Here is a 24,020-nt window from a genome sequence, read left to right as displayed (position 1 = left end):
TCCTTCTCTGATTTTGTTAGTAATAAATTCACTTTGTACTTCTAAGTTGAGCCTCTTTTGCCCTTGGGGTGTTTTCTCCCAGTCCTTAAGTCATGAAGTCTTTGTTAAATTTCTTCTCTCCTCTGTCCAGCTGTGGTGTGGAGGATGAGTGAGCAACTATCATGGGTGCCTGGCATTTGGCCAGTGTCAGTCCACAATGAAATACCTTTCCTAAACTGAAAGCAAACTTTGAAACTCATTTCTTGGAAGCAAGGAAAGCCTTGAATTTAAGGGAAAAATTAAATGTAAGAAGCATGAAAACTGACCTGAAACAAATTATGAAGAATTTTGTTAGGTCAACCCAATTTAAGCTTTTCTATAAAAGAAGACTCCTTGTTTTAAAAACTATGATAGGAAGAGATTTACAATTCATTTTCTCCTTAAAATAACTTTAAAAATTCTAGTGCTGACCAAAAATTAGGGCATGTTATTAAGGGCATTGTCCAAATGCCTTTTAAACAGTGACAAGCTTGGGGCATCAACCACCTCTGCAGGAAGCCTGTCCCAGTGTTTGACCATCCTGTCAGTAAAGAAATGCTTCCTTAGGTCCAGTCTGAACTTCCCCTGGCACAGCTGTGAACCATTCCCATGCATACTGTCACTGTATCCCAGGGATAAGAGGTCAATACCTCCCTCTCCACTTCCCCTCCTCAGGAAGCTGTAGAGAGCCATGAGGTCACCCCTCAGCCTCCTTTTCTCCAAACTAGACAAACCCAGAGCCCTCAGCTACTCCTTATAGGACATCCCTTCCAGCCCTTTCACCAGCTTTGTTGCCATCCTCTGGGGGCAATTCAAGGACCTTCACATCCTTAAATTATGGGGCCTGGAACAGTACGAGAGGGAAAGCTGCACCAATGCTAAATACAGCAGGAACAATGTCCCATGTCCATTTGAAGCATTTGGGCAATGTCCTTAACAATACAACTGACATGTTTCATATCACCAGCTTCCACTGTTTTTGTGCAGTCTTCCAAAATAAGCCCATATAAGGTAAACAAACAAAAAAAAAATGTTCACGTCCAAACCCAACTGAAATATTTTCAGTAGTAGTTATAGGAATTTAGAATGCAGTTAAGGAGTACAGAAGTAGCAGTCAATACTCCAGTTGTATTTACGCATGTTTTCTTTCGCCATATTGATCCTTCCCAACATTACTTCCTTTTGAAGCTATAAACAAACACATTTTTTTCATTCACAATGTTAAAAACTACAATGTAATATTGGCTTTTGCATTTATGTATTAGCTTTTGCATGCTGATATTGACCATAAATATTTGGATATAGTACAATGTATAATTTTATTTAGCTGTTTGTTAATATAACATAATCTATTAGTTTAAGTATGTACCATATAGTTTATAGAAATAGTGGTGTGATTAATGTATTATATCACAGGCCTTAGCAAAAACATGAAATGTTTAAAATGTTTCTATGTGACTGAAAGAATGGTGGGAAATAATTACATTGATTCCCACATCTGCTGACTGATCTATCCAAAAGATAACAGTGACAAAAGCAGAGCACCGGAGAGAAGAATCGTAGAAAAAAATTGTTAACCCCTTATTGGAGGACGTGGAACAACAGGATGGAGACACAAAAAAGAAATAAAACATATTTCACAGGATGTCATGCAGAAAAGTTTGAGTATAAAAAAAACAAACTGAAGAGTTCCTGAAACATCAAAAACTCACAAGAATGTCTGAGTAATGTATGAAGCACATGAATATGTATGTACCTCAGTAATAGTATACAGATCACACTCTCTGACTTTACCGCCCCCCCCCCCCCCCCCCCCCCCCCCCCGTGCTTTTTGGCCAAAAGCCAAGGACACATCAGCGCTGGTTAATTTTTTAACCCTTATTAAACGTCTAAAAAACAAAATTTCCAAATTGCAAATCTCGTTTTTCACAACAGCTACTCATTGAGGCCTATTCCACTACTTGAAAGCAAGCAAAGCCAAGCCCACACCAGGTGTCCTAGAAAAGACTGCATCCATTTTTATCACCCCTTGGCTTTATTTTCACAGTGAATTCCTAGTTTTAATGTAATCAACTAAGAAATACCTCCCTATGTGCACTTCTCCCATTCCTCATTGCTTGCAAAGAGTATCAAGTACAAGCAAAAGGAAAAAAAAGTCTCAGCACTTCCAATCAAACTAAAAAGGTCCTACTTCTGGTTTTGCCAGTCTTGAGGAACCACCAGTGCACCTCAGACCTTCGGAAAAAAAGGAGAGAAAGTCAAAACAATAAGCTTATAAAAATGGTAATTAAAAAATGAAATCCTTAAGAATAAAAAAAAAGTTAAAAAAAAAAACCCAAAAAAAACCAACAAAAAAATCACCACAAAAAACCCACTCATATCTAAAGCTGAAGTCCACCAAGGCAGAAGGGTGCTTAATCCAGGAACAGGAAGACCCCTTCAGAAAGTAGAAGACAAGTTTGCAGGCTGCCCTCGAAGTGAAATCCGCTGCGAACAATGCCGACGGAGAGCCCAGCACCCTCCGACCCCGAGCCGCAGCACCGAAACCAGGGATGCCGCTATAACTCGGCACGGCTCAGCCCCACACAGCGCCGATAATAAAGGGCAAGCAGCTGCCGCAGTCAATGCACCGCCAGAAGACGGTCCAGCCCAGCACAGGGTGGGACGGCGGCTCCGCGCGGCCGGTCCTTCTGTCCCGCCCTGCCCCAATTGTCGAGCCGGCAGTGAGAAGCCATAGTCTTTTGTCTGATTTCCCCTTTCGGTGGGGGGCAGAAAACCAATGAGAACATATACGTTAAAACGAGAACAAAGTATCCAGTCGCCGCCTCCAGCGCGAGGCACCGCCGCACAGCAATGCGCATAGTGGATGCGTACAGTAAATGCGCCCGGGCCGCAGAAAGTGCAAGGCAGCACCCTCGGCGAAAGCTTCCTGGGGAAGCCATAAACCCCTTCCTCACAGGGCCACATCCACACCAACGGGGCCTGCTTGCGGGTGGGGGTAGTAGCTCTCACTCACACAGACACACGGCAAGGCAAAACCGCCCCCCTCCCCCCCCATCGGGGCGGAGAGTACCAACCTCCAGTGCCCTTTAAACAGAGGTAGGAATGAATTAACCAGGGCCACCAGCTCGCAGAGGGGGAAAAACAGTGGAAGGCGGCGGTCGCTTCGTGCGGGAGCAGCAGCGGAAGGAGGGAGGGAAGTATTGCTCCAGAAGAAGAAAGAGCACCGATTTTCTCCTCACCTCGCCGTTGTCACGCAGGGGCTCATCCTAAAGTAATCCGTGAGCCTCTCCGCGCCCGAACTGCAGCAGCTCCCCGCCGTGACAGGCACATGCCTCCCCCGCTTCCCCAAGTGGTGGGGCCTGAGCAAATCGCGCCTCCACCCTCTGGCTCACCGCCGCCCTAGAAATGCCTTTGTTTGTAGCTTTCCCCGCACCGCACACCCACTCCTGGGGGCCCCCACCTTCTTTTAATTCTTTATTTTGGATCGAGGCGCCTCCCGCCCTCTTCCCCCGTCGCTCCCCTTCTGCTGATTCATTTCAACCAGCGGTACCGAAGAGGGGGGAAGGAGAGACATCTCCTTGCTACTGTGGCTCAGGGTATGGTGATGACCGGGTTGCCAAATGGGGGGAGTTGGAAGGAAGCAGAGCCAAACGGGATTACACACTCTGGATTACATGGAGCGGGCACAAGGCGTCGGGAAAGTTAAAGGGACAGGCAAAGGGCAGTGTGCCCAAGCCTTCTGTCAGAGAGCGGGCCGACCGTTTGCAGCAGGCGTTGTGGATACGTCACAAAGCGAAGGAGTTATTCCGTGTTCTGGATCTGAAGAGGAGACTGGAAGAGGAAGTTACCTGACCCGAATTACAGTCTGAGAGTGAAGGCTGTACCGCGGGGAGAGCGGGGGAGGGGGAGGACGCACACGCCAAGGAGGTGGGGTGGCTCTGGCCGCCGGGCCGCGCAGCAAGAGGCGGCTCCCCGGATAATAGGCGGGTGACGCGTCAGAGGGAGACCCACGTCTGAGACCAGTAGCGCCCTACCCAAGTGGCCGTGGCCTAGCTACGCAACGCGCTCCCGGCCGGTAACTCACCGACTTGCAGGACATTATCGACATAGCCCCCATCTAGCAGAACGATGCCCCGGCGAAAGGGCAGGCGGTTCTCGTCGACGGCGGTGTTGTCCGCGCCCCCGCCGGGCGCGGTACCGGTGGCGGTCCCCCCGGGGACGGTGGTGAGATCCTCGGCGCCGGTGTTGAAGGAGGAGTACATGCAGATTTCCCTCTCGCTGCGGGGGAAAGACCAGTAGACAATCCTGCGTTGCACCGGCTCTGGGATCCGTTCGAACCGCTCTTCTACCTGCTGGAAAGGCCACTTCTCCGCCACCTTGCGAGCCGCGATGTCCAACAGGGACTCGGGGCTCTGGGTCTTGTCGAGCGGTAGCAGCCCCAGAGCAGCAGCGGCAGCAGCTACAGTAGCAGTTGCGGAGGAGGGTCCAGCGCAGAGCGCCCCACTGCTGAGGCCAGTGCCGCCCGCCCGTTGGCCTGGCCTGCTGGCCGAGCCATAGCCAGGTCTGCAGCAGAGGCGCTTAGCGGGAAAAGGGAGCTGACCACGCTCCGCCATGATCGCACCGCTTCTAAGCGGGTAGCGGAAGTAGGTATACCCTATAAACGACACCAGGAAGGCCGCGAGCCACCTCTGGGTCACGCCCCCTCTTCCTTTACATGGCCGCAAGGGGCGGTACCGGCTGCTCGCCCACCGTGGGGGGCGGAGTCTTATGCAAATCGACCCCGTAAACGTAAATAGAATAGCCTGAGGAAAGCTTGATCTCTGTGTGGGTGGGGGGTGGTGCGTGCGCTCATGGCGTAGAGACGCTGTGCTGATGTGTCATCGGTCGCCTTCCTTTCCCCCGACATTACGCGTGCAAGTCTGAGAGCACCTCACATGCCTGGTGGGAAAGGGGAGCGTGGCTGGTGGCACTCCTCTCTGACACCTTGTAAGGAATGGAATGCGGGGGTGGGGCCGTCGCGGTCTCAACCCGGTCACCCCCTCTAGGAAAACCAGCGGGGGTGGGTTAGAACTCAATCCCGGAGTCGGAAAGTATAGTAACGGCTGATGCAGCCGCTCTCGTCCACAAAAAGGTGGGGGCTGGCCTGCCTCAAGCGCCTTTCCTGGGGGAAGAGAGGGACCCCTGTCTTTTGCTGGAGCTCCGCGAGAGTTGAGGGCCGCTGGGAGGCAGCAGAGGCGCCTCGGAGGGCAGGTGCTTATGGGTGGCTCCATGTGGGGTCGAGTGGCCTGGCCTGGGCTCTTGCCTCAGAGGCGGGCTGAAATGGGCGAAGCTAGGGTGTTGCTGTTGGGGTGCTGCTCTTCTGGAGCAAGATCTGGAGTGGCTGAACCCACGCGTTCCTGCAACAAGTCCTTGAGGCAGCTCAGTAAGGCCCGACCTAAATTTCCCTTTTATTGGAGACACTAGAGTATCTACAGCCGTTGGGCTGGGGGGTGGGCTCCCGTCCCGTGGGGTGCCCGACGTGTGCTGGCTCGCTGGTCGCGCGTGCACTGTGGATGTGTTTGTGTGTGGGCTGACTGTAGCCTGATGCGAGCTCCACGCAGCCGACTGGCTTCACAGGTCCAGCTTGGAACCGCTCTGGTAGCCCAAGATGAAGGGCTCCGTAACATGACCCGCGGTGAGTAAATTGAACGCTACTAACGCGTTGTGTTTGCCCTGATGTTAAAAAAGTCTGTAAAAAGGCTGGTGTTGGCCATCTGTCCCGGTTAATTTTTTTGCAAGTGGTGCAGTGCATAATGCTCGCAGTTGCTGCAGAGCATGAAGTGACAAGTATTCTTTTTATTTTTCAGAATTCATTAAAAAGCATAGCGATATATGGGATCATACCGACTCCTTAAATCAAATGCCCTTCCTGAAAAAAAGAAAAAGCTGATTACCCACAGTAGCCGCAGGCTGAGAATATAAGACTCTTGCATATAGCAACTTGCAGTTGAAAACACTTATTTATCTTGCTTGAATTTAACAATGAACAGTACTTGATAGTATACGATGCAGAAGCTGTGATTTGAGTCCCTAGTTGCTTCATTCACGTGGATTAGTTTACCCAGATAGACTACATTTTCTATGATGTAATGCAAGTGTTCATCTGGTGTTAATTATCCGAGGCTCACCCTGCACCCTGGTAACTCTGTAGCAGGGAAAGCCTGGGACAATAGCATGAACTAGGGTAAAAGATACAAAAGAAGCTCTTTTCTCCCTGTGAGGTTCCGTGGTTTATTTCTTCATGGCGTCCAGGAGGCAAAGAAGAAGATCTCCAAGGACAGGGGTCTTTTCTAGGGTCAGGAAGAGGCGGGGGGGGGGGGGGGGAATTGGCATCCTGCCAATAGGACAAAGGCAGAGGGGATAGGGTCAGACCATAGGTATTACAGGGATCACAAGAATCAAGGGACATACCATTCTTGATACATCTTGGATAGTGGATTACAACAATCTGGGAAATGCATAGTTGGGAGATGGCTCCATCAGTGAAATCAGCGAAATAATGTCAAGTGTATCAGGTGTAAGATCTAAATACAAATAACATCAAGTTGACTTGAAACTTGATATCTAGTTTTTGTTTTCACCAAAACCTGAGACTACACCAATAGTTTATTATTTTAACAGGTGTTTAAAGAGCTTTGCAGAAACTCTTTTCCATTAAAACTGAACGGGAAATTCAATTAACTGTATAAGATTTGTAGACTGGGTTTTAAAAAAAGATCAACAGAAAACCTGAAGATGGTTTAAAATATGCAAGTATTTGCTTTTCCACATACTGCTAAGCTCATAGACAGTAGCATTGATTTTTCATTTCATAGGTGAAGAATCTTTTTACATCTAGGTAAAGAACTTATTTTTCTGCTGACAGTTACTTATATTAAGAAAATGGCTTATGGTTTTTAATCAAGGAGTTTAAATTGTAGACTATATATAGGGACTCAACTGTGTTCTGCAGAGTTCATTTTCTGTATATGCTATAAGGTGGTGGTTTTTTTGGGATCATGAGCTCTACCTTCTGAACAGGAAATGAGTATAAACTGATTCTTGTGTTTCTGGGTATAGACAGTACAAAACAGTTACTCTTGAGGTACCAGTTGTGTAAGTTCACAGATACCTTGCTGAGATATTAACTTACATTTTCATCATTTTGGTTATATACTTTAGAAGTGATCTCCTGGATTTATAACCTAATTCCTACTAAATTTTGGAGATATTTGAGAGCCTGAATACTACAGACAAGAGATAAGGATGAAGCACTTTATTTTACTATTAATATGGTATTGATTTCAGTATTTCTGAGAGCAGATAAATGGAAGATATAGCAAATAGAAAGGAAAAAATTAATGATTGCATGTGTACAAGAGCAGAGGAAAATTAATTTTCACACCATCACTCTGTTAATAATTGTTCACATCTTAAAGTATTTTTTCTTCTGTGTTATTCTAGCACTATTTCTGTTTTAAACAAGTATCTAGTAAGTCAGTAAAAATGCTCTTCTAAATTGGGTAATGGCTTTTCTTTACCAGGACTTAACCACCTGCTGAAATAAAAATAACACACTAATGCCACTGGAAGAATTCTTCCTGTCATAATAAAGAAGTTTTATAGTGAAAATTGAAATCCACCTTTTTCATCCATCTGCTACTCAGCAGGAATGTCTACTTCCCGTTAAGTAAGAATATTAATAGCTACACAGGATGCTCTTGAAGCATTTTTCATTTCTGAGCTAGGGAGTACATGAATAAGTAATGGCATCTTTGATCTTGAAATTCTGCCATAAGCACCAGGTATGCTTCTCCTTGGCCTTCCTCTGCATTGGTGTAGCTCCATAATTATTTACAAATTATAATCTGAGTATGAAGTTCCTTTGTCCCACTAGTATTGCCCCTTGAGTTCCTGTAACTTTTTGAAAGCAAGTGGAAAGGTGTGTTAATTCCAGGGAAGAAAGTAAAATGTGTTAAAGCCATACTTGAACTATATTTGGATTTATTGTTAATTTTATCTTTCAATGGATATTCTTGTGCAAAGACCTTTTTGAGCTGAGCATTCCTCTTTTTCTTCCTCATGGTTTTGGGAGGTCTGTGTTCCAGAGCTATGCAGAGAGGAAGGAACAGCTGCAAAACAGCAACCTTGACTTGGTTAACTTCCTGCATGTAATCAAGGCCTATTCTGTGAGCTGCTTGGAAAAATACTTGATCACCGTTTGGTGAAATTGATTCTTAGTAATGTTTCAAAACATTAGGCCACTTGCATGCATTTTTTCTCATTCTAGTAATACATGCAGGGCTTAATCTTCCTATTAGTTATGGTAATTTCAAAGAAAGTTCACATATAGCTGCACAGTTGTGTTTATATGAAACAAACAATGGTCTAAATGTAGAAAAATGGATTGCAGACAACCTAATGCTGGCCAACACAAGTCACCAAAGTGGTAACAATTATCTGAAAATATGAAAAGAAGAACAACAACCAACCATTAAGAGGAGACGTGGCATTTAAGCTGAACAACAATACAGATTCATGTGCTGAAACAGTAGGGAGTTAGAGATTAAGAGGAAGAAACTCAGGGAGGTTAGAGGGCTCTTAAAGCTTTAAGAAAAAACATAACATTATTCACAGTGTTAGCACTAAAATAATCAAATACAAAATGACTGATGGGTCTGCTGAAACAGGTGATTTTAAAATATTAAAATGAATCCTTTTAAACCAGTTTCTTTATGGGTTTTTTAGATAACTAAGCAATTTTTATAAGAAAGCTGTAGGTTTTATGGATTCTAAATGTATTCTGTAATTTATCTCTTGAAATTCTGAAAAACACTGATATAAGTAATGGTAGGGAATATTACTATACTTTGCAGTATAGTGACTGGAAATTTAAACACAGGAAAAATAGATAATAGTGATGAGTGTTCACAAAGTTATTGTCAAGATTGGTCAATGAAGAAAATGTGCTTGGTCAATATCTTTGGCTTTACAATGTTTTCTTAAATAGTTTCAGTTGTTCTGTTCAGAAACTTTTTTAAATTTAAGGCGTTTGAAATAGAATGTTTTGCTTTTAGTAGCCTTTAAACCAAATACTCTAGGGTAAATATTGCCAGGTCTTTAGAGTCTCTCTGTTAAAGTGAAAATAAACCAGCAGCAGTGAATGAGCCCTTTCAAAGTGCAGGTTTTTATCCTAATTCAATTTCATGATGATTCTGAAACTGATGTCAGGCTAGAATCTAAGAGCATTTAGGAAAATGTACAGTAATTTCATGATTATAAGCCACACCATTTTGACTAAAATTTTGGTCCCAACCCAGAAATGCGGCGTACACTCAGGAGCGGCCAATATATGAACAAACTTCTGAAATTTCCCAACCTGGAGGCAGGCTCCCGCCAGCAGTGCAGGGGGAAGGTGAGGGACTCTGTGCAGCCAGCCCCGCGGCGGCAGGGGGCTCCGTCCCTGCCTCCCGCCGCCGCCGCAGGTGAGAGCGGGCTCCGTTCCTGCCTCCCTCCTGCTGCGAGTGCAAGCAGGCTCCCACCGGCACCGCGGGGCAGCGCCAGGCCAGGGCAAGCGAGCCCAGCGGCAACGGTGTAGGCAGTGGGCGGGGGCGAGCAAGCCCGGCAGCAGCAGCAGCCGGCCCCGAGCAGCCCCGCCGAGCGGCAGCGCCGAGCTTGGCCACCCGGCCCGGTCGGCAGCCCCGAGCAGGCCGAGCCCATCCGGCCCCAAGCTGAGCCAGTAAATCCCGTGATCCCGCGATTCCAGTTACTAATTCGTTACTTTGTTGCACGCGGGTCCTCGCTGCGAACGAAAGTGCGGCATATACAGTAATTTCATGATTACAAGCTGCACCGTTTTGACTAAAATTTTGCTCCCGCACCGGAAATGCGGCTTACACTCAGGAGCAGCTAATATGTGAATAATTTTCTGACATTTACAACCCCGGAAGTGCAAACCGAGGTGCCGAGTCGAGCAACCTGCCAGTAAAACCTGGGACTGCGTGATTGTTACAAATTGGTTACTCTGTTTCATGGTGGGTGGAGCCGGCCCCGTGCAGGCAGCACGCGGTGGAGGGGAAGGCAGGAGACTCCCTCCTTCAGGCAACCCAGCCCGGGGGAGAGATGAGGGAGCTCCCTCCTGCTGACCCTGCGGCTCGGGGAGAGGCGGGGGAGCTCCCTCCTGCTGGCCCCGCAGCTTGGGGAGAGGCAGGGGTCTCCTGTCCCCTCCTGCCGCCGCCGTGGGTGCCAGCGGGCTCCTTCCAATCCTGCTGCCGCGGGAGCGGGGGGGCTCCATTCCCGCCTCCCACCACCGCCACGGGTGCCGGCAAGCTCCATGCCCCCCTGCCACGGCAGCGCAGCGCCGGGCTGGGGCGAGCAAGCCCAGCAGCAGCGGTGGCTGGCCCCGAGCGGCCCCGCTGAGCAGCAGCGCCTAGCTGGGCCACCCGGCCTCGTCGGCAGCCCCAAGCCCTCACGGCCCGAGCCGAGCCAGTAAACCCGGCCATCTCGCGATTCTGTTACTATTTGGCAACTTTGTTGCATGCGGGTCCTCACTGCGAATGACAGAGTGGCTTATATTTGGGTGCGGCTTGTGTATAGACAAAGAACGAAATTTTTGCCAACACCCAGAGATGCGGCTTATAGTCAGTGCAGCTTGTAATTGTGAAATTACTGTAATCAGGTGCGGCTTGTAATTGTGAAATTACTGTACTTAAAATACCAAGTGTGCTTTGACATTATTCTACAATAATGAAAAGATACAAACATTCTAATTCTTGACATTCATCTGTGTCCTCTGACTTTTTGTGGCTTGATACTTGATGTATGAAATCATTCTAAGATGGACTGAAGGAGAGGGCATGTGTGCCAGAGTCCCAGAGCTGTGTGAATTAAGGCTACTCTGTATTTTCTCAAGGAATGAGCACATTCAGTTTACATTTATTGAAAATAGACCCTGGAAATGAATTATTTCTTCCTTATAAGGATCCTTGTGATGCCTTAAGTTCTGAGTTTTCTGTTCTGCTTGGGTGAGCTTTTCCGTTGTGCTTAGGGTGATAAAGACAAAATAGCCAGATTTCAGCTGTGGACTCAAGGACAATTTCTTTAAACTTCAGGCCATAAGCATAAACAACGTGAAAAGAGGAGGGCGGGCCAGCGAGGAAGCAAGGAGGATGAAACTTCACAATTTAAGACTATTAATTGGACAGTTGACTCCTGTATGCAAATGGACTAAAATCTATAAAGGTGTAAGATCGTGTGACCAATCCCTCTTTTACTTCCATCTTGGAGCCATCCAGGCAGGGGCCACATCTGTGGCACTGATTCTGTCAGGGTGTGGCCTTGAAGGCCTTTCAATAAATATCCATTTTATTTCCCTTAGCTCTGTGTGGCTTCTGTTCCAGTTCCTCTAGGCATCACTTGCGCTGGGATATCTGTTGGGACAATTTAGCTCACTACTAACTTACTAGGGATAAAAGCATCACCATTCCAAGTAAAATGATAACATGAAAGCGATTTCTTAAAATTAAACATGTTGAACTGATTTAGAAGATTCAGAATTTCAAAGTAAAAAAGCTTTCCTAAACTTTAAATTTGATGAAAACGTAATGTTTTTCAAATAACTTCTGTGTATTTTTTCTCAGGTGTGCTGGTTTTGCATGGAAAGTCACCTAGGAGGGGGGCACACCCGCACGCACGCACACACGCACAGGCTTTTCTCTATGAGAACTTCCGCTGTGAGTTAATGGGACCAATTGGAAGCTGATTTAATAATTGACAGCCTGGGAAGCCAATTAGAGAAGTTACTTCACCTCCATGAATCACATTGGTAAAAGCAAGAAAACGTCAGAAAAGTTCTCTTGGACTTCCGGCCTTTGAACGGGTAATGTGGGCCCGCACCCGTGCGGCCCGGCCAGGCAGGGGTGGGCTTGGGAGCCGCTGGGCCCCGTTTTTTATAACTAGGGACCCTGATGGCCGAGGGAAGGCAGCTGGACTCTGTTTCAGCAGAGCCTTCCCCCCCCTCCCCAAGTCATGTGCTTGCTGGGCTTTGCAGTTTCATCCAGCCCCCCCCCCAGCGTGGCCTATGCAGCCTGACATCCTGGCAATGCTCCAGCATGGCCTGGCCCTGTTCCCGCACCTACTGTGTGAAATTTTAACCCTTCCAATGCTTGAATAAGACGCGCAGACCTCCTATCCTCCTTTGAGTAAGAAGCAATAGAGCAGAAGGAAATAAACCAAAGTCAGTGAAGTACGAGCCAAGTTTCCAGATGGGAGGAGATTGAGGAGTTGTCTGAAAAATCTTTTTGTAAACTATAGGGTGGACTGTACTGCACTGAAGATAGCTATAAATTGTGGAGAAAACATGGGGGTGGTTTCAAGTGTTTGAGAAAAAGATCCTCTGCCCCGAGTGAAAGGGGGATCTCTGTTCTTGGAGAACTGAAGTATGAACAGACGAATTTGAAAAAAAAAGAGATGGAGAGAACTTTTGTTTTTGAACAGCTTACACTTAAAAGTAATACCCCATGAGTTTGACATGGCCCACAAACACAGCTCTGGGAAGGCTGTAAAGATGGGAGGAGTTTCACGATTTGCAGATTTTTTTTCCTGGGCGGATGCGAATCGTGAAAGTGAAGACACAAGAGAACTTTTTTCTCTTGGAAAAAATCCCTATGGCCAAACAAGAAGAAACTCCTCTCCCTGAAGTGAACTGAAACAATGATTTAAGTTAAGGACTGACTGAAGTGTCTTTGCATGTTGTTGTTAAGAAATGTGGGAGGGGGGCAGGAGGAGGGAGTGGTCTGAAAATCTTATTCTGAATTTCTTATTTTCTCTATGTTGTTAATAAAGTTCTTTTTACCCTTTTAAGTTTTAAGCCTGCCTTGTTTTTGTTCCTAATCCTATCTCACAACAGAAATTGAGTATATTAGACTTGGCAAACCTAAACTAAACCAAGACATCAGGTTAATCAGTTGAAAAATACTACTGATTGATCTACTGTCATGAACACCTCAGCACATATAATTGTCTCTGTTTAGAGACAACTTTACAAGAAAAACGCTCTGGAATGAGTGTATCCTCTAAAAGAAGGGTTCCAACAATCCCTTTCTGCCAATAAGAAATTAATACTAGTGCATGAAAGTGAAAAAAACCCAACCATTTATTGACAGTGCCCACACCGCATGGGAAAAAAAAACCCTAATAAATGCTAGATATTGAATTGGCAGACCTTACCCACGCAACCCCCGAAACAAAAAAAAACCAAAAACAAAACAAAAAAAACCCAAATCAAAGTGCCAGGGAAAGAAAAAAAGAAACCACAATGGCCGGCATGGTGGTGGGCAGAAAAGAAATGGCCCTGGCTCCTGTCTCAAGGAAAAATAAAAAAACATAACAAAAGGTTCACGGCCCGGCTCGGGCAAAACAGATGGGAACCTGGTCAATCACTGATGTTGGTCCCCTCTTCAAAGCAAATTTGGTGTCCTTTCTTCCTTTCTTTCACTGGCTCGGCTTTTCCGAGGTCTGGGGCCAGGACCCAGGTCACCTTCCCGCCGGTCCCTGGCCGACTCGTCTCCTGGCGATTGTTCTCTCTGATCTTGGACCCAAAACCAAACCGTCCAATTCAAGAAGCCGCCAAAGGATTGCTGTTGCAGTCTCCAAGGCCAGTGAAAGGCAAAAAACCCAAACTTCTTGCTTAAGCTAACAAAAACCAAGCTAGCTAAGAAAAAAACCAAACCAAAACAAAAAAAAACAAACAAAAAACCAGTCCGCCCAGCCTGAAGGACGCCTGGGCAGTGAGGCTTTTAAAAATCCCGCGCAAGAGCCCCAAGGCTTCCCCCTTCCCTGGACCCACCTTAAAGCTACATCAACCATTTCTGGGCATAAAGCAGACGGTCAGGGAATAGAAAAAACACCCCAAGACAATAATGTACAGAAAGTGAAGTAGACTGGCAGTCTAAATGGAAACACCATTAGACTGCCTTCTTGTGGATAAGCATTGTGGTAAATGTATTACAGTGTTGGCTTTTGCAATTGTTAGAGTGAATACTATGTGTTTTATAATGTTGACCTTTGTAAAAGAAGTTTTACTAAAGCTTAGAGTTCTTTTAATCCGAATGTTGTGTTGAGATACCAGCGTTGGTTGGGAGTTGTTGTAATGTTAACATTTAACCAATGAAAGAATCGAGGCCTGTTAAATGTATCGAAAAGTAGCAGATGACCACGATGAGGATGACTGCACATGCTCTGAAGGAGAGGGATGGAGGAGGAACTACGCTAAAATGTTTGAATATGTATACAGTAAATTCACGAATACAAGCCGCACTGAGTATAAGCCGCATCTCTGGGTGTTGGCAAATATTTCGTTTTTTGTCCATAAATAAGCTGCACCCGAGTATAAGCCGCTCTGTCGTTCGCAGCGAGGACCCGCGTGCAACAAAGTTGCCAAATAGTAACAGAATGGCAGCAGGGCAGGGTTTACTGGCTCAGCTAAGGCTGTGCAGGCTCGGCCCGCTAGGGGCTGCTGACGGGGCCAGGTAGCCCAGCCCGGTGCTGCCGCTCGGCGGGGCCACTGGGGGCCAGCTGCCGCTGCCACTGGGCTCGGTCACCACGGCCCAGCGCTGCCCTGTAGTGGCAGGCAGGGACGGAGCCCCCGCCGCTCCCGCGGTGGCAGGCAGGGACGAAGCCCCCCTGCGCCTCCCCGAGCTGCGGCAGTGGCGGCCCGGGTCCCCCGCCGCCTCCCAGAGCCGCGGCAGTGGTGGCGCGGGTCCTTCCCCTCCTCCCCGGGCTGCGGCAGTGGCGGCCCGGGTCCCCTCCCTCCTCCCCAGGCCACGGCAGGGGCAACGCAGGTGCCCCGCCGCCTCCCAGAGACGCGGCAGTGGCGGCACAGGGCTGCCCCGTCTCTCCCCTGGGCTGTGGCAGAGAAGGGAAGGAAAGACCTCTCCCTCCTCTCTCCCCGCCCCCCGTGCTGCCTGCAGGGAGCCAGGCTCCACCCGCGGTGCAACAGAGTAGCGATTTGTAACAATCGCAAAATGCCGACTTTGCAGCTGCTCGGGTCGGCACTCTGGCTGGCACTTCTGAGGTTGTAAATGTCAGAAAATTATTCACATATTAGCCGCTCCTGATTATTAGCCGCATTTCCGGTTTAGGAGCAAAATCTTAGTCAAATTGGTGCGGCTTGTATTCGTGAAATTACTGTAACCATTTGTAAATATGTATTACAGTAATTTCACGAATACAAGCCGCACTGTTTTGACCAAAATTTTGCTCCCATACCGGGAATGCGGCTAATATTCAGGTGCGGCCAATATGTGAATAATTTTCTGACATTTTCAACCCTGGGAGTGCAAACCAAGTCAGTGCAAATTGCAAAGTCGAGCTCCTGCCAGTAAAACCCTGCATTTACGCAGTTGTTACAAATTGATACTCTGTTGCACGGCAGGTGGAGCTGCTCTGTGCAGGCAGCACAGGGGGTGGGGAAGGCGAGGCAGCTCTCTCCTGCTGGCCCCGTGGCCCAGGGGAAGGCGGGGCAGCTCTCTCCTGCTGGCCCCGCGGCTCGGGGGAAGGCGGGGCAGCTCTCCTGCTTGGCCCCGCGGCTCGGGGGGCTCCCGTCCCCACGTGCCGCCGCCGCAGGAGCAGGCAGGCTACATCCCCGGCTCCCATGGCCGCCGCGGGTGCCGGCGGGCTCTGTGCCCCCCCTGCCGCCGCGGGGCAGCGCCGGGTCGGGGTGACCGAGCCCAGCGGTGGCGGCGGCCGGCCCCGAGTGGCTCCGCCGAGCGGCAGCGCTGAGCTGGGCCACCCAGCCCTGTCGGCAACCCCAAGCCCTCATGGCCCTAGCGGAGCCAGTAAACCCCGCCCTGCCGCAGTTCTGTTACTATTTGGCAACTTTGTTGCACGCGGGTCCTCGCTGCGAACACAGAGTGGCTTATACTCGGGTGCAGCTTATTTATGGACAAAAAACAAAATGTTTGCCAACACCCAGCGATGCGGCTTATACTCAGTGCGGCTTGTATTCATGAATTTACTGTAGGCTGATGCAATACCCAGGGTATATAAGGAGTGTTACTGTATTGACTGGTATACCTTTGGCTGCAGCTAAGCACCTAGCACTGTTCCTTTTGCTTTATTGACTTTGTCCCCTATTGTCTTTTATTAAATTTCCTTTAAATTTTAACTGAGGAGTGGACTTTGTTTCTCACAAGCATCCTTCACTAATATATCTTTTTATCTTTTCTGACTTCCTTCCTTTAAACTGCATTTCACTTTGGCCTTCCTTGCATTAGACCAAATAGCTACTTTGCCATGACAGGCAACATAGTAATTCTTGAGCAGAAATTCTGAGTGAAGACTGGCATTAATCCACTAATATAAGGAACAAAAGGCATTGTTTGCTCATATATTCACCTATGACAAAGAAAGAGAAGCAACATATATTAAAAATTCTCAGAAGTGCATTTTCCAGGATGTTAGGTGCTGGTAAAATGGTTTTAAAGTGAAAAGAAAAGAAATCAGACAAAAAAAAGAAAAAAAAAACAAACCCACAAAGAAAAAGAGAACCCTCTTTGTCCCATTTCAAAAAGTCTGAGACAAGATCCTTTGTGATGGTGAGGGAACTGTACTTTCAAGGGAACAGCTTAATATGCTAAAAACTAAAGCTCCTGCCTAGGCATTAGAGATGCAGTGCATATCTGTCGCATACCTTTTTATTCTGGTATATCCTTGTCCCCACCAGTGCAGCAAAGACAGCAGTGCAAGGAAGAGTAAATATACCTAACTGGCCATCAATTACTTCAGATACTTGCCAGTCTTCTATTAGTTTCTATGCCTTTATAAACTGAGAACCTGCAGAAAGTATGGGGGCAGAGAGAGCTAAAAACACTTACAGTAATTTCACGATTATAAGCCACACCATTTTGACTAAAATTTTGGTCCGAACCCGAAGTGCGGCTTATAATCAGGTGCGGCTTACATATGGACAAAGAATGAAAAGTTGTTTTAGTTTGGAGGACAGGTGTCTGCTGAGAAAGGCAGGAGCTTCTCTTTGAAATGGAGAATGTAAACCCCCTCCCTCCAAATTATTAAAATTTTGAAATCAAGGGGCTCTCAGGCAAAGATATGGGAATTAGGAATAACAGTTCTTTTCTAGGGAAATTAAAATAGAAATACAGTACTACAAAGAAACAAACCCCAAACCCTGACAAAGTCAGAGTACCACCTGACACCCTGTCAGGCAGGGTGTTGGTAGCAGTCCCATTAAATGGTGGCTGCAGTCCTCTTGCAGTGACAGATGTGATTCAGTTGAAGCAGTGGTCCTGTACAAGGTGCAGTTTCCCTCTGGAGGTCCAGTGGTGATGTGGAGAAATCCAGTTTTCCTCTGGAGTCCAGTGGAGAAATGGGCTCCCTTAGTGTCCCAAAACTTCTGTTTTTATCTTGGTAAGAAATGTTGGGCTCTTCCCCCTGGCTGGAGCAACTTCCAATGGGATGAAGTAATATTATCAGTCACACAGTGGGACTCAATGGACCATTAGCAGAAAATGACTCGCTGGAGGAAGGATGGGTTGTGAAAAGATAAAGAACAATGCCCCATCCGTGTTCAATGGATGGCCCATTAGCAGAATATCTGCCGTTGAGATAAGGATTACTGCTGTCACCCTCAACAGATGGTGATAGAATAGATACCTTTTATCACACTCTGTATTCTAATGTGCAGTTTATAATCAGGTGCGGCTTATATATGGACAAAGAATTAAAAGTTGCTGGTACCCGGAAGTGTGGCTTATACTCAGTGCGGCTTATAATCGTGAAATTACTGTAAATAATTCCTGTTTAAAAAAAGTTGGCATTCTTTTAAGAAGCTTGGGTATGATGTCTGTTTCCTCTCAGTAACCAGTGATTGCATTTAGCAAGCTGTGGAAATAGAGCTGGACTTATTACTTTTTCTTTTTTTCTTAACAGCCCATTTAAACTTTGATTCCTACTGATTCATAAATTATTAGTTTACAAGTCTTCAAAAATATTACAAACCTGCCTCTAGCTTTTTCTGGGACTGAAACATCCAGTCAGTACTTACAGACTATTCTTTCCTTGGGTTATATTAAAGACAAATTAAGTAGGTAGCACTCTAAATATGAGTGCTTCTGTATAATGTAGCCATCCTATGAAATGAGAGACTTGAGGTTTTTCTCCATGGCAGAAAAATGATGCTGTGCAATCTGGTTAAGCTTAATTTAGTCAAAAGAGGACTATGCACTGAGAAATAATTAATGAATACATTAATTCATCCATTTGCAGTGAAGATCTAATGCTGCTACTGCTCCCCCAATCTGAGAAGAAGGAAGAATCTCTCCTGTACCCTAAGACAGAACTGCTTCCCAGTTAGTAATTTTAATGTGGTTCTCAGAGCTTTGTTACAGCCAGCACAAAATTGACCTTGTTCTGTGGTTTCAGCAATTCTGAGCAGCAGCACCAAAGCCTAACAAATGCTGTTCAGTTCTAACTGTTCTCAGGGCAGCAGCACAGGCACCAAAGCTCTCTATGCACACTTGGACAACCAGTACTGAGTCAGTTTGCATCCTACTCTGACCTTTCAATTTATCTCTGCAATCATAAAAGCTTCGGGTTTTCTTTTTTAAAACAAAAGTTCATTGGCTGCAGTTAAATGTCTGCTTTTTTAGTTCTTTAGGAAAGCTAGAGCTCTTTTCTTTAAAAAGAAAATGACAAATCACTAGGATATGAGCTAGGAGTGGAAGAACTGAGGAAGACAAGAGCAGAACTAATGTAAGATTTGAAGGATTTTATAAACCCAGTCCCTTGTCATCTCCACCCTCTAAATGGCCAGGTGTGATGGGAAATTGGATCCACCCTGAACTGATTCTAGCATCAGGAAAATCCTCCTAAAATAGCTTGTGGCCTTAAAAAAGTTTCAGTTTCACATCCCAGTAATTGATGTTGTGGTGACAACCTCCGTCTACTACTCATGAGTCACAGTCACCACATCTGGTTAGGGGAATACGGTAACTTTTTCCCTTTGCTCAGAATCTTTTGCCTTGTCTGCAATGATAGTCCTAGGAATGAAAATTTGTTTGCTAAGTTTGAGCCCTTCTTGAAAGGGATGGCGTCCCATATACTGGCAACTTGGAAATGAAACTGTAATCTGTTTGCTCCAATCAGTCTGAGAAAAAAAATGGTGGAACCGTGTTCCGTCCTTCTCAAGACAGAACCAGGAACAGCCACCAGGAAAACAAAAACCAAGATCAAGGGGATCCTGTATCCTTCCCCCATCAAGCTGAAGGCAGCAGCTTAAAGAAAAGGAGTGAATGGAGGGAAGTCCATGCTCAGGGTGGCAGGTAAGCCCCTTCTTTGCCCCCATCTCACCCTCCCAGCTGCCTCTGTACAATAGGTATGAGGCTCTGGGCGTGAAAGGCTAGTCAGTGGACAATGTGGATAATTGTCGATCTCCACCAGAGGTGTTGCCAAGGTTAGAAAAGCCTACTGCCTGTATCACAACCATCTCCACAAGGAAAAAAAGATGGTTTATAGTTGTAGGTGACTCCCTTCTGAGGGGAACTGTGGAAGAAGCTAACACACTAACAGGGCCTCCCTGGAAAATCATGCCTTAGATAAGAAAACTGTTTAATTAGAATGACTAATACTAGAAATATGTTACACCCCTGCTTATCTTTCCAAGTGATAATTGGCTAGAATTGAATCCTTTCTGTAATTGGTTATTTTACACCTAAAACTTCTATGTAGTTGGATAAGTTTTCAATTCTGTAGCTTATTGGTCCTCTTCTCAAGTCACCCCAATGCTATAAGAACCCCAGTAGTATCCCATGTATTTGGACTGCTGCATGAACCCCCTTCATGGAAGAAATAAACCTTGTGGAATCATCTGTGTGGCTCTCCTGATCTCTTTTGCTGGCTCTGAGGTCCTGCAAGCGAAGATGATATTCACAAAAAGAGCTGACAGCCTAGACTTAGGCATTGCTTGCATCCAGGGACCTTGTGGCTGAAACCTGCCTGAAGCAGCCAGGAGAATTTGTTCCTTAAGGAACATTGTATCCGGGCTTCTTGTGGCAGCCTGGGGCAAAACCCTAAGCCCCTACAGCCACATTTGGTGCCCCGAACAGTGTCTGGACCCTTGCCAGCACCACTGTGAACGGCGTTCACCCGAACAGTTTCGTCTTCAAGATGCCAAGACCTTGGAGAGTACAGTAATTTCACAATTACAAGCCGCACTGACTATAAGCCGCATCTCCGGGTGTTGGCAAACATTTCGTTCTTTGTCCATACACAAGCCGCACCCAATTATAAGCCGCTCTGTCGTTTGCAAAGAGGACCTGCGTGCAACAAAGTTGCCAAATAGTAACAGAATTGCGGGATAACGGGGTTTACTGGCTCGGCTTGGGCCGTGAGGGCTTGGGGCTGCCGACAGGGCCAGGTGGCCCAGCTCGGCGCTGCTGTTGGGCTTGCTCGCCCCGGCCCGGCGCTGCGCCGCGGTGGCAGGCGGACACGGAGCCCATCGGCACCCGTGGCAGTGGTGGGAGGCAGGGATGGAGCCCGCTGGCACCCATGGCGGCGGTGGCAGGAGGGGACAGGCCATGGCGGCGGTGGCAGGAGGGGACAGGAGCCCTCTGCCTCTCCCCCAGGCCGCGGGGCCAGCAGGAGGGAGCTCCCCCGCCTCTCCCCGGGCCGCAGGGCCAGCAGGAGGGAGGAGCCCCCCACCTCTCCCCGGGCCACGGGGCCAGCAGGAGGGAGCTCCCCCGCCTCTCCCCCGGGCCGCAGGGCCAGCAGGAGGGAGCCCCTGCATCCCCCTGGGCTGCGGGGCCAGCAGGAGGGAGCCCCCGCATCCCCTCGCGCTGCGCTGCCTGAAAAGGAGGGAGCTCCCCCGCCTTCCCCCCTCCCCGTGCTGCCTGCACGGAACCCGACTCCACCCGCCGCACAACAGAGTAACCAATTTGTAACAATCACGCAGTCCCGGGTTTTACTGCCAGGTGCTCGACTAGGCACCTCGGTTAGCACTTCCGGGGTTGGAAATGTCAGAAAATTATTCACATATTATCCGCTCCTGAGTGTAAGCTGCATTTCTGGGATGGGAGCAAAATTTTAGTAAAAACGGTGCAGCTTGTAATTGTGAAATTACTGTAACTGTTTTATAAAGAGTTACCTGTCCCCCAAAGAGAGTCCAACAACCTCAGGCATCCGGGTCTGAGACTGGACAGCAGCCAGCACGAGCCAGTAGACCTCGACCCGTCGGCTGAGATTGTGAGTATAATCAGCCTTCTTAATAGCGCGCTTAAACTTTGGGTCATTTTCGGTTTTGGTTTTTTTTTTTTATTTTTTGGGGTTTTTTTTTGTTTTGTTTTCTTTTTTTCTGCTGGTTTGGCAAAAATTCAGTATGGGAAACAAACTCACAAAATCCCAGCTATCCCCTACTGAAAGAGATCTATATTCCCAAATACTAACTCTCCTATCTTCTAACAACTTTACCTTTTCCAAAGGTAACCTTTCTAAAACTAACTTAAAGAAATTAACGAAATAGATTTCCACTCAATTTTCTGACTTTAATAATGAAACTGTAACTCTAAATTCCTTCTGGGACTCAGTCGGCAATCGTGTTTATCAATTTCAGACTGAAGAAAAATTTCACGTAACAGCCTTTATTCCTTTATTTCAAGCTATAATACGTGCACGACGAAACACCTTTAAAAACGCCGCTTCCCCTAAACTTCCACCACCACCTCCCCCTCGAGTGGGGAAAACACAGCCCCAGCCAACCCCTTCCCCTCCCCTCTCGCTCCCCCAGCAGCCGCCCCAGAAGCTCCCCTCCCCCCTCTCGCTGTGGCCGTGCAAGTGGCCCCCCTTCCCCCAGCGGCCGTGCCGAGGCCCCTCATAGCCTCCCCCCTTTCCCCTTGCGCGGACCCGCCAGTACCAGTCTCCTCTCCCCCTCTTGCAGTGACCGTGGCGTCATCTCCTTCCCTCCTCTCGCCGTACAACCCCTCCCCCCGCTTCCCTCGCGACTGCGCTGACATCCCTCCTCTCTTACTCCCCCGCCTCCCTCGCAGCCGCGCCGGGAGAATCCTCTCTTCCCCGTCCCGAAGTAGCCGTGCGGGCACCCCCCCCCCTCCCCCCCCCCTGCAGTCGCGCAGGGGTCGCTCCTCCCCACCCATCGCTCCCCCTGCGGGCGCACCGGCAGCCTCCTCCCGTGAAAAGCGTAGCTCCGGTTTTACACGGCAGCTGCGTCAGCCCCGCTCCGTTTACTCCATCGCCCGCCGCTCCTTCCGAGACGCTAGTTCCCACGGTTCCTCCACAATGTCCGGCGGCCAGCACCCTGCCGGTGCCGATCGTCCCCGCCTTTCCAGTACATCCCCCCGCTGCCCTAGAAGCGGAGCCGCGCGGCCCGCCGAGCATGCACACTCCCACACTCCCGGCTCCAACTACGTCACCTTTCCCCACTCTGCCTGGCACAGGATTGTCTCCGTTCCCCGCCGACCCCGACCTGACGGGTTTCCCCGCCCCAACCCTAGCCATGCCGCCTCCCCTGTCTAGTGCCCATCCATCCACGCCCCTTTTCCCCTTTCTCTCATCCTCCAGTCCGATCGTGTCCGGATCAGCCCTGACCCTGACCCCGGCGCCGGCGCCGGCGCCGGCACATACGCCCCGCCTCGCTTTCCACCCCCCCGCCCGTCTCACAAAACCCAACTACGACCTTTGCAGTCCCCATGGCAACCGCTCCAATTAGCATACCAAGCCCCGCCGCGCCAGCCCCGGCCCCAGCGCATGGGCTCCAGCCAACCCCACTTCTCGGTCCTCCGTCTGCCGTAATTCAAAGCTGTTTCCATGGTAACCCCCGTTTCTCCACTTGCCGCGCAGTGTCATAACACCTCTTCCAACTGTATTCCAGTGAATATCCCACCACAAACCGCAGTCCCTGGCCCTAACGTCTTATTAACATCTACCCCCTATACGCCGATTCCCACTCCAAACCCCCTTACCGACACCACCGCCGCTGCTCCAGCCTTCTCTACTCCCACCGCCATTGCGCTGCTGGCAGCCTCTGCAACCAACACCCTCCCCCTCACCCCTCCTGCGATATCGCCCCTCCCTGCCCCCTTTGCACGTCTCGGGTCTCCAACACCTCCAATTACACCCCCCAGCCCTATCCTGCCTACGCGCCTGCTACCACCACGATCTCCGCCACACCAGCACCTCCCTGCATCGAAACCATGTAATGCATTCAATCATACCCACTCCAGCCCCTCGCTCCCCCCCTACTCCAACCTTCAGCCCCCCCCCCCACTTCATAAATCCCCCAAACATTCTAAGAATCATAAAATCCCGCTATAAACACCACAGCTCTTCTTCAGAACACAGTAGTTCTGATGCAGATGCTTCTGATTCAGACAAGCCTGAACCCTGGTCTCAGACCAAATTACAGGCAACCCACGCAGGTGAATGACAATTAGCCCCAAAAATTTCTGCTTTTACTGTGACTTATAAAAAAAGTAGAAGGGCAGGAGCCGCACAGAAAACTGAATGGCAAGCATTTACCTCTAAACAATTATCAGAATTATCCAAAATCACCACAAATCATGGTAGATCATCACAAAATTTTAAAAACTGTTTAGATGCAACTTTTTCTGCACATGCCCTAGTCCCACATGATTTAAAAAGTCTTTCCCAATGTCTGCTCACCCCTGCTGAATACATCTATGGGACAGGCATTGGAAAAACAACTAGAAACATTATCAGATAAATATTCCAAAAATGCAAATAGTAAACAGTTCACTGTCCAACAATTAACAGGAGAAGGTGACCTGTTAAAGCCTTCAAAACAAGCTGGAACTCTTCCAGAAGAGATTCTTCGGGAAATAGCTAACGCAGCAAAAACATCTTTACTCCTTACTCCAGATGACTCAATTCCTATGCTGCATTTTTCTGGTAAAAAGCAAAAGGTGGATGAGAGTTTCATCAAATTTGTAGATAGACTA

The 24,020-nt window shown here is 48.1% G+C and overlaps 1 protein-coding gene across 3 annotated transcripts in view; it reads right to left on the bottom strand.

Annotated features, from left to right (window-relative positions):
* Positions 1 to 23,077, bottom strand: part of LOC117005069 (zinc finger SWIM domain-containing protein 6) — a 255,440-nt gene extending 232,363 nt beyond the window's left edge. Inside the window, exon 1 of one of the 3 annotated variants that reach the window (XM_033076307.1) lies at positions 23,025 to 23,077. Coding sequence is in view for 1 of the 3 variants with exons in the window: in XM_033076305.1 (XP_032932196.1) it covers positions 4,106 to 4,634 (529 nt within the window). In the remaining 2 variants the exon portion in view is untranslated. Of the gene's footprint in view, positions 1 to 3,260; positions 3,312 to 4,105; positions 4,646 to 23,024 lie in introns of those variants that run through there. The other 2 variants (XM_033076305.1, XM_033076308.1) reach the window with 2 other exon arrangements.
* Between the last annotated feature and the right edge of the window lie 943 nt (positions 23,078 to 24,020).

This window comes from Catharus ustulatus, chromosome W (genome assembly GCF_009819885.2).
Source record: "Catharus ustulatus isolate bCatUst1 chromosome W, bCatUst1.pri.v2, whole genome shotgun sequence".
Classification (NCBI taxonomy): domain Eukaryota; kingdom Metazoa; phylum Chordata; class Aves; order Passeriformes; family Turdidae; genus Catharus; species Catharus ustulatus.
The sequence above is the reverse complement of the archived record's forward strand: the minus strand, read 5'-3'. Positions and strand labels throughout refer to the sequence as shown.